The sequence below is a fragment of the Apteryx rowi genome, unplaced genomic scaffold, assembly GCF_003343035.1.
Source record: "Apteryx rowi isolate R43461 unplaced genomic scaffold, aptRow1 scaffold_16, whole genome shotgun sequence".
NCBI lineage: Eukaryota > Metazoa > Chordata > Aves > Apterygiformes > Apterygidae > Apteryx > Apteryx rowi.
This window is the reverse complement of record NW_020447863.1, coordinates 2,773,905-2,791,738: the sequence shown is the minus strand read 5'-3', so window position 1 is coordinate 2,791,738 and position 17,834 is coordinate 2,773,905. Positions and strand designations below refer to the sequence as shown.

At 49.9% G+C, this 17,834-nt stretch overlaps 1 protein-coding gene across 4 annotated transcripts in view; it reads right to left on the bottom strand.

The window, feature by feature from the left end:
* The window catches only part of ASTN2 (astrotactin 2), a 365,002-nt gene that overhangs the window by 87,665 nt on the left and 259,503 nt on the right, over positions 1-17,834 (bottom strand). For all 4 annotated transcript variants that reach the window (XM_026059690.1, XM_026059691.1, XM_026059693.1 and 1 more), the window contains 2 exons: positions 16,743-16,876; positions 15,422-15,570 (listed from right to left, as the gene is read on the bottom strand). In XM_026059690.1, the coding sequence (XP_025915475.1) occupies positions 15,422-15,570; positions 16,743-16,876 (283 nt within the window). The remainder of the gene's footprint in view (positions 1-15,421; positions 15,571-16,742; positions 16,877-17,834) is intronic.

Genomic DNA, 17,834 nt, shown 5'->3' with positions numbered 1-17,834 from the left:
CCCAGCACGACAAAAGGAAACCACCCACCCTGGGGACCGCAGCTCCTTCTTCATCCTTTCTTCCGTACCTCCTTATCCCAGCACCGCACATCATCCAGCCGGGACTCTCCAGCTTTACCACAGCTCCCCCAAACCACAGCCTTAAAAACAGTTGCAGTTCAAAATGACCCCATTCAGTCCATCAGAAAGACTGCAAAATCCCCCCAAGGCTTTTACTGGGGCCAGCAGTGAATTAAGGACAGACGGAGGCCAGAGAGGAAGTAGCAGAGGCAAAATTCCTCCCTGGATGCAAACAAGCTCTATCCTTCCCCAAAGGGGAGTCTTCCAGGGGGTAGGAGGTTAGCAGCTGAGTCAAGGGCTTCTGGCAGTTGTTAGCAGCCACTGCTCTTACAAAACAGTTTGACCACAGCTTTTAAGTAAATGTGTGAATTAGCCTGTGTTTACTGCTCTCTGCCCTCAGTTACAGTACCTCCTCCTCGGAGATGCTCAGCCTATGGTCACTATATCCTGTAATTAGCACGTCCAGAATTTTGCTTTAACACCTCTTCTAGAAAGCCACACAGCAAGGGCATTTGCCAGCAGCCTCGTAAGGATTTGCTAACCTAGCGTGAGAATCGCCGCTGCCGGACGGTCTCTACCTGCAAGGAACGCGTGCTCTTACCCACTCCTAGGCCCCCTGGATAAAGCCCCAAGACTTGCTATGGCTCACACAGACACACCCCTTGAAAAATGGGAGTGGAAATTAGGAAAAAAGAAAAAAAGAGGATCTAAAGCCAATTTGTATGCACCCTGAAATAACTTGATTTCTCTAGTGTCCCAGGAGCACTTCTGTCTGAGATGTAACATTACTCATTTTCATTTGGAGAAGTTTCAGCATGTAACAAAAATATCTCAGGCTCAGTAATGAGGCAAGAAATCGTGCTTACGTAGCTGAGCAAGTAACATCACTCAACTTCCCTGTCCTTGCAGCAGAAGAAAAATGATTGGAGAATAAATTAATCCTAATAAATGTGGGATTCTGATCAGGCATATATAACCAGCAGTGCGTCTGCAGTATGAGCAATTGATGAAGTCATTGCTTCAAAGGTGCCTTGATGGAATTAGTCACTTGTAAAACAGAGAGAGGAGAAAAGCCCGCTTCTTTTGTTAAGGAACATGAAAATGCTCCACACATCGGAGTGATTTATGGATTACAGTGCAGCAAAATTAGAGTGTGCGGCAATTAGGGTCGTTCTCTCAGTAACTACAGAGATGAAAGGCAGAGAGGAGATGAGTGAAACGACGGACAGGATGCAGAAGGGCCAGATGAAGGCAAAACGCCAACACCACATTTCTGTGCTGTTGGTTTTTAAACAGGGATTATTCTCCCTTTGCACAAATCATTGCAGGGGGAAGCAGGCTTCACATTTAAAACTGGTGCCACTGAAGATGAATCAAGCCATTAATCACGAGCATGAGTATCTGTAATTAGAGCTGCCGGGAGTCACAGGAGCAAGAGTCAAAGGCTCTAACAGGATTATGGACAGAGCTGGATTGTTTTATGACCAATATTAGCAGATAAAGAGAATCGATCACATGCTCTTGGAAGTCATCTGATTAGCGGAGGGGGGAAGGGAGGAAGGAATCTCCTAACTCCAACCCTGCCGGGTGTTCGCTCTCCACTGCATCGTCCTGCCCGGGCTGCACGTAGCCAGAGGTCGGCGAGGTTTGCCCCAGTATCCTCCTCCCCGGGTACCACCGTGGGAGAGGGCCCTTCCTGCCGGCAGCCGTAGCGCAGCATCAGCCAACGGCCAAAAGCCGGGGGAGCTGGCTGACCCGGCCGCGCCGCCGCGGGGTCGGTCCTCGCGCGGCTCGGCGTGTTCCCGACGAACGCGCCAGCTGTTTGCAGCTGGAGGACGCAGGCAGATGCTGAGCAGCCGACCTTCCCAGCGCACAGCTGGGGCTAGCGGAGAGCACTTCTCCAGCTACCCGGCTCTTGCGTTATCTGCTTATCCCAGCCTTGCCCAGACGGCCCGGGCAGCTCGCCTGCTCCCCCCGCGCGGGCTGTCTCTCCAGGCGGCTCACGGCAAGCCCCGGCATGCCTCTCCGCAGCCCTCGCGGGACGGGCCCCCCCGCAGAAGGCTGGGGAAGCCGGGGGGCAGACAGCGGGACACTGGGCAGAGCAGGCGCCGAGCCGCCTCCCAGGCTCCCGCTGCGCAACCCGGGCGCAGGCAACTCGCAGCCTCTCCTACCGTCTAGGTGCCCCAGGGCTCAATTTTAAGAGGTTATTGCTGCTTCTCTAAGCTCATTCTTGAGGACTGGAAGCGAGGGAGCTGTCAAAGACAGCTTCAGAGCCCCAAAAGAAGAGACAACCATCTCTCATGCTTCTTGTTCTCAGAAAGCACGGTGCCAAGGCTGGGCTGAGGCTGGTGCGACACCATCCTGGGGATGCCCAGAAGCTCCCACAGCTGGAGGGCTACGAAAAGACCTCTGGGGAACCCAGGACTCTGTGGGGGAATATTCCCTGTAGTCAGGACCTTCCCTTAAGTCAGTATGTTCATGGTAGCAGGGTCTGGTGTGCTCCAGAGGGCCCAGACGAGATGGCGCTCTCACTGTACAGGGCTCTGGGCAGGAGGGCTGCCTTGATACAGCTTTTGGAAAGTAGCTGTTAACCACTGTCTCCCACTGAGCTGTGTGCCAGAATGGGATGGACCCGACTGGTTCTTCGATGCTTCAGGGCCATCATTCCTGCTGGCTATTGCCCCTAGCAGTAAGATCACATCCTCCTTGGTTTGACACTCTCCATCTACCAAAAAGACATCAAGTTTGTTTAGAGGAACTAGAAACGGAGATTTGAAAATAATCCGAAGCCAAGCGTGAACTTTTGTGGCTTGAGAGCAGAAATCACAGCAAGTATTTGTTGTACAAGAGTTTAGACCATTTGCTCTTAACAGCCACTTTTTACCCACGCACAATTTTCAGCCATCACAGCTCATTTTCCCAGACTGCATGATGCAACTGGTGAGATTTACTGATTTCCACAGATCACAGCACAGTATTAGGCAAAAGCCAAGGATTATCTGTGATTGTGTACAAGCTCTCCTCTCACAGCAAAGCCACGCTGCTAAGCTGTCCTGTATGCCCACATTCAGTATCCTCTCATGAGCGCATGCAAGTCAGTGTGCCAGAGGGGGAGAGAGGGAGAGTGGTGTCCTTCAGCCACACCTGAAACACTTCTAACTCCACTGTCACCTCTGTCTCCCTGATGCTAGCCATCTTTCCAAAGTGGGATCCTCATTAAAGCCAGCAAACTGATTCATTGACAATAGCTGATGTATACATCTAGCTATCTCCAAAGTTTAAGATTAGGTCTTTTCAGTGAGGGTAAATGTCCTTCTTGGGGATGCCAGTCCCAAGAACAGCCCATCCATGGATGACAGAACAACTGTAGAAGCTGCCCTGGCTGCTACATAGGAAGAAGAGCCAGGTTCTGAGGTCTAGTGAGAGATTTCCTACCCCAGTGTCACCTTATTTCATCAGAGTCTGAGTCATCACATCACCATGAACAACCCTCAGGACTTTGCTTCAAGTGTCGTGATCGGAAAATTCATTTATTAAATCAATGACCATTCCATATCCACCATCTCATTGTTAATAAAATGAAACAGGGGCTGGAAGGAGCGCTGCACACTGATGCCTGGAACCAGTTTTGTATTAACAGAATTTGTGTGCAGGAGCTCTGCAAAACTGCTTTTCCGGATCAGCATGCAAGAAAGGGAGGAGGCATTACCCCACACTCCAAAAGGGTCTCCAGCATCAATGTGGGGGACTCCCCTCCTCCAATACCCATTGGGATGCTGTTTCAATGCAATGTCCCTAATCAGTACAGCGCTGAAATACTTTTTTGGCCACAGGGAGAAGCTTATCTCACTGACTTTGACTATGTCATTGAGTGGACCAATATAAGACCCTTCCTCAAATGTTTGTCATGTAGCACAGATGAAAGCGTGCACTTACATGCTAACCCTCATGGACCTCCCTGGGATGTATCAAACTCCCCAGCTGGTGTAACATGGGCTAGCAAGAAGGACGATCGGAGTTCAAATGATACCAGCTCAGAATATGAAGCTTCTCCTATTCCAGGGTTCAGTATGACATGGTGCTCATTTGAAAGAAAAATGTTCTCTCCTCTGCAAACAAGCAAAAGTGGCAGGTCAGCACTGCCCACACCTGCCCCTGGCAAAGGAAAGGTCATGGTCCTGCACTCTGGAAGAGCAGGATTATAAGGGTGGAAAGGGCTCAGGAACAGCCACTCCCAGCAAAGACCAAGTCAAGCTGATGCTGAGATAAGACCCCTCCTTGACCCCACAACACCGGCTCCATCAGTGGAAAACCCGTTATGGGAATGCTACAAAATACCCATTCTATCCTATCCCCCATAACCCAAACTAGCTACAGCAGTATTTCCTATTATGTCTCCATAACCTAATCTGACCCCCTCTAGGGTCTCCAGATTAATATCTGAGAAAGCTCACAAGTCCAATCACCCAATTACAAGGAGGAAAGGTTTATCCTATCTAAACAGCAAGAAGTGTAACATAGACCCAGCTGCCCCCTCCCTCCTGAGAACCAGATCTCAATCCATACCAAGCTGAACAAACCAGGAAAGGGTCACAGGGGAGATGGAGAGGGTCTCTCCCTGCTCTCATATCATATGAAACCTGGAGGAGGAGTGGCTATTTTAATTGGCAAATCCCCCGACTCAAGGTTTAATCCTTCTCCATCTTTGCTTAATTTCCCTCACACCTAAGCAACAGAGGGAATAGATAAAGTGCCCCACCTTGAGCCACTGTTCAACAAGAGCAGCCCATCTGATTTTGGTGAACAGGGAGGTAGGGGATGACGGTCCTCAGGGGATGCACATACACAGTCCAGCTTGGGAGATGCAGGAACAAAGGGTTGGTACCACCACGTGCCACCTAATACAGAGGTGCCTGGGGAATGGCATGGACTAGAGCAGCCTCGAGGCCGGCAAACGGGAGCAGGCAACGGGCAGTATCGCAGCTTAGAACAACTGCAGCTTTCGGTCCAAGGCTGACTTACTGTCCTGCCTCTGGGAGCGTCCCCAGAATACCTCCTGCACTGGGGCTAAGAGGGGTTTCAAACAGGACAGAAGAGGCTGTCCCAAGGAAACTTTTGTGCTTCCCTGGGCCCTGGCTACCCTTGTTTCCTTCTAGAGAAGTGTGGAGGGATGCTATCTATCTTTTTGGATTGTATTTCAACCACTTGACAAAAATTAACATACAGGGGAAACCTCAACAGCATCCAGAAGACTGGAAAGCAGATCTACCATCCCTTTCAGGAACTCATCTCAGGCTTTGGCTAGAGCGAGAGGAACATGCAAAACCTCCAGTAAGATCTTAACCTGGCAAAGAACTTCAGTCTGTGCATAAGTCAGAGCACATCCAAAAGGAAGACCCCTGCACTTAATTCAGTAACCATGCCCAAGTTTTCTCCCAGAGTGGGGTCACGTTGCATCCATGGGTGCCTCACAGCTGAGATTTTTCAAGTAGCTCAGGGATGCATTGCCAAGCACCAGTTTTGCAAGCACAGACTGAGCTTCCCTCCAAATTCCAGCCATAATTTATTGATTAGAAAAGCCTCTCTGTCTAGTCAATAAAGGCTCCTATGAAAAGGTTCCACCGAACAGCATTTGCGTGCCATGATCAGTCCAGCTGTGTTAGCAGCCTTCTCTTTTGATGCATTCTGACAAGATGGATTTGTGGCCTTGACTTTTCCAGATCAGGAGAAACCTAATCCTAGGGGATAATATTACAGACCAGTAGGAAACTCCATGACTGGCCTCATTAACTGCCATTTAAGAAATTCAGAGCCTTCTCAGCTAAAAGGGAGCATCTACAGCTGTCCTTTGCCTTGAGGGAGAGGTATCGCTCTCTGAAAAGACAGTGCAATGCTCTTGGCAAACATTATGCCCTTAAAGTGCATAACATACTCCCAGCACCATCCAGGCTGCTCCTCTGTAGTCAGCCAGGAATTGACAGACAGTCCCAGCTCTCTTCCTGTGAAGTGACTTGGGAGGAAGTGAAGATAATGCCCATTTCTGTCCAAAGGGTGTTTGGGCAGATAAAAATAAAAACCTGGAACTACCATATGGAAATCTGAATTAATGAAATATTTCAGCAACTGACTCAACACTAACTGAGAGCTGAGAACCCTCTACCTCCCTTCTGCTTTCCAGGATACAAAAATGACACTGGTAGGTGGAAATAACTACGGCTGTCCCAGTGGGAGAGAAATCAGTGCTTCACAGTGAATGTAATGGCCAAAATTAAGCACTTGCTTGGTGTTATTACACAACACATCCCAGGAAGCAGCTTCCAAAAACTTGACCTTCTCTTCAAAGATTTTCCTTTTGAATTAACTTTTCTTTTGCTAAAAAGAAGTGAAGTGGATTCAGTGCTCAAGAAAGGCGCTCTGGGAATTGAAAATGTCTTTACCCATGTACTGGTGACAACTGAGGCAGCAGCAATGACAACTTCCACAGAACAGCCCTGCCCCACACAGGTTCCCCACACAGAGGAGTTCATGGATCAAGCTCCACTGCATTTCTGTCCCTGGCACGTGAGTGAGCCAGTACTCACCGATCCCCCAAACACCCGCCGCCCACTAAAAAAACAGCTGAGATCCTTCATGCAGATCACCAAGGAGCTAGCAGGCAGGAACAACTGCTGAGCACTGACGTGGTGCAAGGTGGCCAACACTAGATCACCAGCTCCTGACAACCATCAGGTCCTCCTCTGCTCCAGCAATGCTTGAAGACCTCTTTTGAACATGAGTCAAAAAACAGAGATGCCCACTGAAACAGGTGCCTATCATTCCCAGGCTGCATGAGCTACCTTTCCTGAACACCAGCATCCTTATGCTGAGAGCAGCGTTTGGTTTATAGAGGAGAAGAGATGACCTGCTTTCCTACAACCAGAGACTGTGGTCTCATCCCCAGCCCTCAGTTTGCAATCCACCAACTGCAGAGAGCCCATGTCCCCATGGTCAACTTACAAGTCAACAATCTTCAAAAAAAATGGCACTTACATTAATATTACTTCATTCTTTATCTAGAGTTTTGCATCCTAAGGGCTTTACAGAGGCAGTCAAAAATCATCATCCACAGTCAAGACCATTATCATCTTTATTAATGTCTGGTTTAAACACTAAAGCTTTAATATCCCCCCACACTTTGCTGGCATTAATTATAACTCTGGACGTTCACATATATACCCAATTCATGGCTGAACCTCAAGCTCCTACAACTTTCTGAAGTGCAGTGTCACCTCCTGCTATTCTTTTCAGTGCTCAGCATGTTTGGAAGTCAGGACTATTAGCATGTGCCTTAAAATGATCTTTAGAGTGCAACTCCTGACAGGCACAGTATTTGTTCTAGCCAGACTTTGTTTTTCCCTTCTTCTTCCAGCCCATAACTGGTTTTCATATGACAGTAGCATCACAGCACGTATACAAGAGGGATGTACTAGGAAGCAATGGTTGCCATAACTATATCTATACAGCCCCAGCTACCCAGACACTTCAGAATGACATACTCTTTAAAGAGCACAGTTAAATACTCATAAATAAAATATCCTCAAGCCTCAGTCTGAAGCACAACTTGCAGGTTTACAAAACACAAAACGTTCTGGTTTGACCTATTTTACTTTCTTTCACAAAGATCAAATGCATCCAAAGACTTCTCCTCTGCAGAACAGCATTGCTCCAGAGAAGCTTGTAATGCCAGCACTGTGACTTTCACAGATTTTATATAACCACACTCTCAACTTCTGCAAATCGTTCTGCCTAGTCTATTCCCCAGAGACCCTCTCCAGCTTACCTCTCAAGCTCTCCTCCACATCACAGTCCTACTGCAAATAGCCAAGCTGTGCTGGTATAACAGAGGGCCTCACTTTGACCCTGACCAAAATGTCTAAACCCGCATTCTCCTGTTCTGAGGTCTATGTGATCTTCAACAAGCTCTTTCAGCAGACTGTGTTTTTGTTCCCCTTTCTTCTAGGATTACAAGAGGTTCCAGATGAGGGCCATCTCTTTCTATGAATGTGATCAATGCCCAGTCAGGGTTCCTTGATGTTGTGAGAAATAATAAAGCTTGGGAGTCTCAGTTTAGACCTCACCTGTCCTTCAGAGACATGGCACCTTATGACCAACAGCAGCATTGCTGTACAAAATCAAATCAGTGGTATATGCTTTTGTTGTCTTTTTTTCYTCTTCAGTTAATACCCCACAGTATCTCCCAACTGCACAGACTCAGCTGCCAGCACACACTGAACTGTAGAAGTGGTGCTACTCAAAAGACGGAGATAATCAGTGTAAGAGCCTACACGAAATAGAGTGGATAAAGATGGGCTAGGAAAGAGGTAGAGCCTTGTAATTCACTTGTTGTGATCTGCTAACAGCAACACAGAGCAAGCAATGCGTTGCAGCAATGTCGTATTTTGCACTCAGTGTCACCATCAACTGTAGTGATGGATGCTGCATCTGCAACACCTCTGCAGAGTCACATAAGCAAACAGTCCATAACCAGCACATCAGGGACCACTAGATTAGAGGGCTTTTGCAGAGCACAATAAGAGGCCATGGGTTTAGAGTCAATGATCATGCTAGTTTGCTAACTCTAAAGGAACATAAGTGACAACCTTCTGAGGTCTTTGCTGCTGATGATACTTGGCTCATCCTAAGGCTGTGCTGCACGAAGATCCAAACTCACCTTTGTCCCAGCAGCTGGCTCCACGTTAAACTTCTTAACCAGGGAAACAAACCAAAAAAGAAGAATAAAGGCAAGCCCCTTCATCTCTCCTCACACAGCACATGTCCCAGAGAATGGATCTACATGAAGTTACGTCTGTCTTTTAAGAAGCAACAACCCTAGTCTGTAACTGAAACTGCATAAACAGTAATTCAGCTTTGCATGCATTATCCCCCCACCCCCACCTGGTCCCTTCACTCTTGGAGGTGAGTATGGTTCAGTAGTGAGGGTCTAGTGCTGAGGTTAACCCATCCCCCAGCTGATGTGACCTTGTGCAAGTCATTTTATCTCTGTGTCATTTTTTTTCCCTCCCTTGGCAAAGCAGGGAGAACTCCTTCCTATCTCAGAGCTGGCAAGGATTTGACTTATTAACAGCAATAAAGTGCTTTGAGATCCTCCTTTTGCTCATACTTTAAAACAAATACCACCACAGGCCTTCTTGTGGTTCCCTGTGCAAACACGTGTTGGCCACCTCTCCCGTGCTGCTCTGCAGATCTCCAGGGATTGTGTGTGGAGGTGCGGGAGGAGCTCTGCAGCTTTCCCGTGGCCCCGGGGGATTAATCGCTCTGCCAGAGGGAAGCGCTTTTCTGGAGAGGCCCCATTTATTCGGCCTCCCTTTGACAGAACTTCCTCTGGATCCACAAGAGCAGGACAGGAGGTCTGTGCCGTTCGCTTTTGGCACCCTGCCCGCAATTCAATCTGCTCCTGCTGCCGCCGCTGCTCCTCGCACTGACAAACCCTCCTCCTGCCTCCACGGATGAGGTCATCTCTAATTTGGGGAGGCGAGGGGGGGGGAGAGATGGCGTAGGAGCGCTGCGAGACAAAGTGAGCACCCCCAACCCTTCTTCGCTCAGCTCCTCAAGGACAAGCTGCATCACACGGGAGCCTGTTCGATTTCTGATTTGCAGCTTAGATGGTGGGACTTGGTCCCCAAACTGACAAGCTGGAGCAATGCAGAGGGGCTGTAGGACAGCTCTAATCCACGGCAGCATCCAGCAGGGAAGCCCCCGTTAACCTGGCCGATGGATGCCTGCCTGGTGCAGAGGTCCAGCTGGCAAGGCAGGAAACAGAGGCAGGGGCAGGCGTTGAAAAACAGCACCAGGGAGAAGAGTGTCACAAAAAGGACCAAGGAGGTCCCAGAGCTACGCAGCGTCACAACAGCGATACGGCCACATCCATCCCCGTGAGAGCAGCGTGGCCCCCTCCCCGCCGAGCCGTGGACCCCCACCCGTCACACGGCAAAAGCACATCCCTCGTCCCCCCCCAGCCTCTCCCAGGCTGGCGGCGTGCATGCTACAAATATATTTAAGGGCTTTTTTTTATTTTTAAACCTTTGGCTAATGCTGCTATTTTTAACTCCAGGCCTGAACAGCCACCCCACTGCTCTCCCGGCGATGAGGTGAGTAGGAGATGGGATTAGTGACGTTACACAATCGTCCCACTTGCTCCAAAGCGGGGGCCGGCTAACAAGGAGCCTTTTCATTGCTCTGACCCGCGAGCCATGAGCAGCCGGAGCGCCAGGCAGGTCTTCTCCTTCCCTCTCCTCCCGAGGGGTTAACCACACTGAAACCTCACGCTCGCAGGTGTAGCGCATTGATGCTGACTGTGGCACGGCAAGCAGCATCACTCGGACCAGCCATGAACTGCAGGCAACTGTTATGCAAAGAGAAGACCATGGGCCGGCCAGCTAGGCCTGTCCTGTTAGCTGGTGCATGGGCATCAAAGCACGTTTGAACACAAAAACCCCACGGCCCTTGCATTTTCCATCCTTGTAACACATGCATTAATCAACCATCAACCCCAGGGTGGGAGAGCTTTCTGGTAACCTTCCCTGCATCGGCTTCCAAAACCCACCGATAAACAGGGGTATAAATGACCGCTGGCAAATAATAAAGACAAAAAAAAGTATTTTTTTCCCTTCCTCACTTGCCTGTACTACCCATCCACCTGCGATCTACCCTACCTGCGAAAACAGGTCCACATCTTTGAGCAATTGCTGCGGTGAGCCTGAGCACCGACAAGGCCTGGGACTAACTGCACCCTCCCCGCCGCAGCCACCCATGGGCGCAGGGACGCTGGTCCCCTTGCGGCTCGCAGTGCTCCCGCGGGGTCGGCAGCCTGGCGGTTTTGCACTCGGATGCTCCCTACCAGCCCTTGCTTTGCTTCTCAGGCCAAACTGCCCTGCGTGAGTGGGACTTGCCTCCAGGCCCGCTTCCCCATGGTAACCCCATAGCCGTGGGTCCAAGGGCACATGCCGGGGGTGAAAAGCCCTGCTAGGACAGTGTCGTCCAAGGCCTAGCCACCCAGGTCAGCTGCATTAGACGGTTTGGGTGGTGTTACATCCTGCACAGGTCTGTCTGGACCTCCTCCCTCCCTAGGAGGATATTGCCCTCCATTCATCTTTCGAATGTATTTTGGGGCAAGATACACTGCTCTCAGAGACCAGGGGGCTTCCCCGCAGGATATGTGTTAAACTGAGACGAGAAGGATGATCTTGGACTGGGGTCGAGGCCAAACCCTGGCTTTACCAAGGACTGCATCCATGAACTTAGCAAAGTCTCTCAGCAAAGGGAGGTTTAAAGCAGCTCTAGGAGCCAGCCTTGACACCATTGTATTTAAAGGGAACACAGAGTGAGGACCCAACCTTTCATCTCAGGTTCTTGGCTCCCAGTGCTAAAATCAGGGCAAGGACCCTTCCGTCCTTCTACCTGTTGCCTTGGGGCAGCAGGTTGTCAGAGCTCTGTGCAGGACCATCTCATGTGTGCCATCCCTGCCGAGCGCGGAGGGGCCCAGCTCTTGGGCAGGGGCCTTCTAAGTGACGGTCACCACAACGAACACCAGCAATACTCCAGGCCCCTCACCTGCGACAGGCAGGGAGGCAGCCTGGGCTACGGCGACGAGAACCGAGAAATAAAAAGCACTTTGCGTGGCGTTCGTGTTATCCCCTCGGCCCTCCCCCTCGGCCCCTTTGGAGCTTCTTAACTTTAGAAACCTTCCTCCAGAGGAGAGTTGGAGTGACAGAAAACATTTTCCAAGCCTAATATCAGTTCCAGATGTTCACAGCCATTTCAGTTTGTACCTCACCCTGTAAAACACATTTTTCTCCCTCTCTGTCTCGAGCGCGGAGCCTGCTTCTTCTATGAGCTAATGCGCTGGCTCGCTCCGCCGGCGCGCACACAGGCACACACGCTCGCGCCCTCTTCGAGCGCCTCGTGTGCAAACAAAGAGCATCACTCAACTACAAAGCTGTCGCACACATGGAGTTATGAGTAATTTCCACACGTTTTAATAAACAGTTTGGGCTGTAATTGCTCGCTGCCTTCTCGGCTGGCTCCCGCGCGGGGAGCCGCTCTCTCCCCGCTCGCTGGTGTTGAAAGCGTGGTTTGTTTCGCGCACAAGTTCACCTCGGGAACCAGCCCTATTAGCATCAGATGGTCCGAGGGCTGTGTTTTTCTCAGCGCTAGTAATGAAGCTCTTTTGAAAAAAAAAAAAAAAAAAACCCACGAGCTTAGCCGGGGGGCAGCTGACCCACATGAACTCCCAGATTCTTTCACCCTGTCCTCTAACACCTCTGTCCCGCATGCGTAGACCAGGCAAGGGAGGAGGGGGATGCACATTAGGCCAGCCTTAAACCTTGCTCCTGACTCGGCTCCAAGAAGAAGAGGAGCAAATATTTTCTGGCTCAAGGGAAAGACTTCAACTTCCAGTTGCAAAGCAAGGGGGAGGCCAAGGAGTTTTGCAAGTAATAGAGAGTGGAGTCTTTTCTGGAGGAGAGGAGGGAAGCAGAAGGAGGGTTAGGCTGGGGGTCAGGTGTCATCTAGAAGCAAAGCTTGCCACAGAACCAAAAAATGTGTTGGCACAGCTCTAAGCCACAGCCAGTACCAGGAATCACAATAAGAAGTGGCTACAAGTGTAATAAGAAAAAAATAATAAAAAAGCTAATGATCCTCCCAGATATCTAAGAGATGAACTGCAGCAGCCTCATGAACCTTTACACCTCATAGGCTCTTCTCAGCCCAGCACTCCCACGCTCCGCAAAAACCCGTCCACCGCCCAGCAAGGGGAGCAACCCACTTCTAACTGCCAGCACCACAAGACTGCTGGGGAAGGAAGATCTAGCAATATCTGTCAAAAGCATCTCAAAGCTCGCATTTTTGCCTCCCCACAGAGGCTCCCCTCTCCAGGAGTTGCTGTTGTTGCATGTGTGTGGATGCTGATCTGATGTAACAGCAACATGCTGCAGTATGATGGTGGATGATAGCAGTGAAGAGACACCACGGATGGATTTTTGGCTGGACTGAGCAGAGTAGCAAATGAAGCCTACGAGAGCTGTATGGACTAAGCATCTCTGGAAACCTAGGCAAGGTATTTGCAAGAATCAAGTCATCTGGCATTAGAGGCCTGTAGGGTGGGAAAGAAATGAAGGAAGGAATGTTGTTTGGTTATAAACAACAGAAAAAAAACAGGAGAGATTTAGGATTGGCTTTTTTCTTTAATTGTTAATGGGGTCATTCTGTCCTGAACGGTCCCCCAGAGCAGAGAGAGGGGAGTGCAGCTCCTCACAGTGCCTGTCAAACACATGGCAGTCATAAAAAGAAAATAATAATAATAACCTGTATTTCCTACTCTGGCTGCCAGCCACTTCAAAGGAGAGACCCCACGTTTCCCTGGTCTGGCCTCACTTGACCAAAGTGCGAGCCATCTGGAATCCCCATTCAAAACAAAGTGCTTCCTTAGGTGGCTTGTTTTCTTTTTCACATTATTGGAAGGTGCCCCTCCAAGATAAGGAGCAAGCCTTCTTCCATGCCAGGAAACTAGAAGCATAACCCAGGGACCACGGCCACACTGGGCAGCTTTGGAAGTGGGTGCTGGCAAGAGGGTGCAGGGGAAAGTTACTCTGGGATAGGACAGATGTACAAACAAGGAGGCACAGCTCCTTCTCGTGGGGGTCTCTACAAACAGCTGGGGTGTCTGAGGATATGGAGCTCTAGCTCTCTCTGGCAGAAAAAGTCCCGTTCTTGTAGCACAAAAACTTGAATATGGAGGTAGAAAGGGCCATATAAGTGTCTAGAACAGATAGGTTTGAGATGAACGGACAGGGTCAAAACTTCCCCATGGCTGTAAGTGGGAACAGCTTGTTCTGCGGCAGCTCTCAGCAATAGAGGGCTTGGCCCAGGAGGTCTTAGAAAATTAGTGAGGAGAAGAAAAAAGCCACCACCACAAGCAAAGGAAGCTTCCGACTGAAACACAATCTGTTCAGCTCCTTGTTCCCTGCAGAAGCAAACAGGGATCGCCCTCGTGCAGCTCACAGCCTGGCTCTAGGCGATCACGCTGCAACCATGTTTTTGACGGAGCCATTGCAGATTGAAACCTCCAGGTCCCAACCATGCCTGCCACGCACCGACCACCAGAATCAGATGCTTGCATGCTTTTACTCTTCTTCCTCCGGGTCCCTGGATTTCAGGGGATCCCCTGGCAAGAGCAAGGTCCCCCTCTAACTGGGCCTGCCACCACATTAAGTCTAGTCCTTTGTCCTTGCGGATCACCTGGGCGTATAAGCCTCTCCATAAACTGACCAGGCTCCTCCGTAAAACAAACAAGGTTCTTACCCCCCAAAGAGACAGCTGTTCCGGAGCCTCGCTCCACTGATGGATGGAAGCCTTTTTCCAATATTCCCCTAACCCAGAGGGGGCTGAAATTTGGCAATGCCAGCATTGGAGAAAGTGACCCTTTGCACAAAGGAAGATCTGTGCTTCAGTCAACACTGGCTGCTCCTGACATGTCACATGAGTTTCTTCAGTGAACTAAATCCAAAATCCGTCAGCAAAACACAGCAGGAGATTTTGCCTGGTTTTCTAACTAGCAGTGGCTGAAGCCACTCAAGGCCTCTAGTGATATTTTCTAAGATACATCACTGACTCACTCAGATCCAACTCCATCCTTCATATCCCTCCACCTTGTCCAGCAGCTCCTGAAGCATGGCTTGAATTGCTGACAAAGACTTCACAAACCACAGAGCACTAACTCCAAGTCCTGAGCTGGTAACTGGACTCCAACCCAGGGAAGTTTCAGGTTCCCTTCGAAAACATACGCACTGCTCAAACGATCTCTCCAAATTTTGCAGGCTCCAAATTGCTTTGATAAATGTGCAAGGTAACTTAAAGGGTCCTTTAAAATACTGGCATTCAAGGCTATACTCATGGAATGGACTAGTAAAGCTCTTGAGTTGTTTGTGAGCAGTCCTCCTCCCAACACCCATCATGCTGTAACACTGCAGATTGATCAGATCAAACAGTCATCTTAGTTAGAAACTCCAGCTCACAGGTCTCCTATCCAAAAAGGGCAAATCATTTACTTCTGCTATGCTGCATTTTCTTCTTGTATTTCCCCTTTCTCTCAAATAACCACATCTGCAGAAGCCTTCAGAAACCTCTCCAGAAGGGAGAAGTTTAGACACCACACACAACACTTCTGCTTTATGCACCTTTCCGCACAAAAGCAACAACTTCGCTGAGGACAGAGACATCACAGCTCCCAGCAGTGCAGAGAACAGCCTGCAACACTGCGCAATCTCTAGAGCAAGAGGAGCTTTTGCTTTGCAGCCTCGCTCACCTGTGTAGAGGTCTGTGTCCGTGTACTCATCCACCTTCTTGTGCTGCAGAACGTAGTCAGACACCTTCGTTCCGATTGCAGGCTGGACATCCAGCCACTCCAAAGAGACCACTGTGCTGGAGGGCTCCACAGTAGGGGAGAGTCGCAAACTGGACAGGACACAGAACAGAAACCAAAGAATACATCAGGTCCTTTTCTGGGGAGAAATCTGCCTGCACAAGCAGCATAACCTCTGGAAGAGTTCACACTCATACATAGGCACGTACACAGACCCACAAGGACACAGAGTACAAAGGGAGAGTGTGTAGATGAACATAAAAGAAATAAACTTTCAACTGAAGGTCAGCTGGGTGAAGCCTCCCCTGGTGGGTGTCCTCACCTCCCTGGGCTCCCAGAAGAGTCTTGGTCTTGCAACCTCAGCCACACAGCCCCAGGCAGCCTCTCTGAAGGATCCTTCATCTCCTGAGAGAACTTCTCCCTAAGCTCAGTCATTCCATGGGGAACTAAAGACCAGATGCCCAGGAGCAAAAGAATAGGGGAGGATCTAGCTTTACTTTCATACAACCCAGCTGGGTTGAGCCCACACAAAGGGAGGGTCTAGTCTGCATTGCGAGTGAGCAAAGGCAAGGGAGTGAGGGAGGGAGAGAAGGGGTGAGTGTGGCTGTAAATTTACCCAGCTGCAAATGAGCAAGCCTCTGATGGGCGTTAGCAAAAACAAAAGCAGGGCAGCTGTGCACAAACTTGTGCATGTATCAGAAAGCATGTGGGGAATACAGAGAAGCTTTGCACTCCTGGCTGTGCCAGCGCAAAGGGGGGTATTGTCCTTTGCATGGAGATAAACGACAACAGGGCTATGGAGAGTCCATCTCCAAACTTTGTTGAACTCAGGATGGGAAATCAATCCTCTCTGAGAATACTGGCTCACTAAGAAGGTGTTCTGCTCCTTGTGGATAGCTGGAGCCAGTCTTCCTGCTTTCCCAGCTAATTCCCCATCAGTTTGCTCCTGATTTGCTCTTGTTCTGACAAGCCACAATGAATTGCACTGTAATTCCATTTCTTTCAGCATTTGAAATCCCATTCTACAAGTCCTGTTAATCAGGTGATGAAAATCTATAAGGAAACCTTCCAGGGCCACAGCCGGAGCCAGGATATCCTAAAGGCATCAGTCACACAGTAAGACATGCTGGACTGTAGCCGTGGGCTCAAATGCAAGAGGAAGGAGATGCCCATGGGCTGAGCTGTAGCCACACAAGAGGCTGGAAGAAGGGGGGCTGGTGCAGCGGGACGGTGACCCGTGGGAGGGGTTCGCACAGATACGTACACAGGCTGAGGGAGAGGGCTGCAGTTCGGGAGTCCGTTCTCATCGAAGGCGTTGAGGTCACACCTGCACCAGTCTTCGATAACATCACCTTTCCCCGAGCACCAGTATGAGCTCATCAGGGCTCCCTTGAAAGCCTGATGCGAGAACAAAAAGTGTGAACATGTATGCTAAAGAGTCAGTGAAATCCAGCCAGCGGCTCAGCCTCATGCTGCTGAGCGTCAAGGGCATGTGCGCAGAAAGCCTGGGATTCAGGGAATCTGGGGAGGGGGCCTCCCCAGCTCTGCCACGGACTCTCTGCATGACCCTGGGTATGTCACAGTCTCCCTGTGTTTTAGCTCCCTCTGGAAGGACAGAGCAGCGATGCTGGTTCATCCACGTGCTCTGCTTTTGGCGTGGGGATGGGGAGAGTGCCTGCATAATGCCTCATGCAGTGGGGACCTCTTGTGATGCAGGACCAAGCTGCCTGGTGAAACGCAGACATAAGCCCGTTTGCAACGCAGGACATCATGCCAAGGGTACCTGTGCGCTGCTGTTGCACACAGTGGAACTCTTCCGTGTGTCCCTCCCATAGCTGTTTCTGGCCCCATGAAGAATGAAGTGACTCCTATATCCACAGCAATACGAGCCACTGTCATCCCCCTCATCTGTTTGCTATTCATATGAGCTGCTCTCCTGCAAGCAAATTTGTGCTCCGCTCACTTGTATAAGGACAACTCAAAAGAAGAACTGCAAAATCTGAAAAAAACCCTATAAAATACTTGTAGGCTGTGCCCAGCTGGGAACCCTTCCCTCCGCAGGTTGTCCTCAACTTGACCAGGAGCCCTCCTGACTGCTCCTAGCAATGTAAACTGATCCACAGGAGTAACAGCAGATGTCCATCTGCTGGAATCCAAGATTGAAACACTTCCACTAAATTCCTCAAATCCTTTAGGTCTAATCCTGTGGTGTCTTCTGTCCGCTCATCCAACAGCTTGGTGAGCGAGCCTGGGACGGTCAGTCCCTATGCCGGTTCCCACACACCAGGAGAGGGTGTTCCTCACTCCATACACTCGTGCAGTTCAGATTTGATGTTTTTACGGCTGTTTCTCCTGC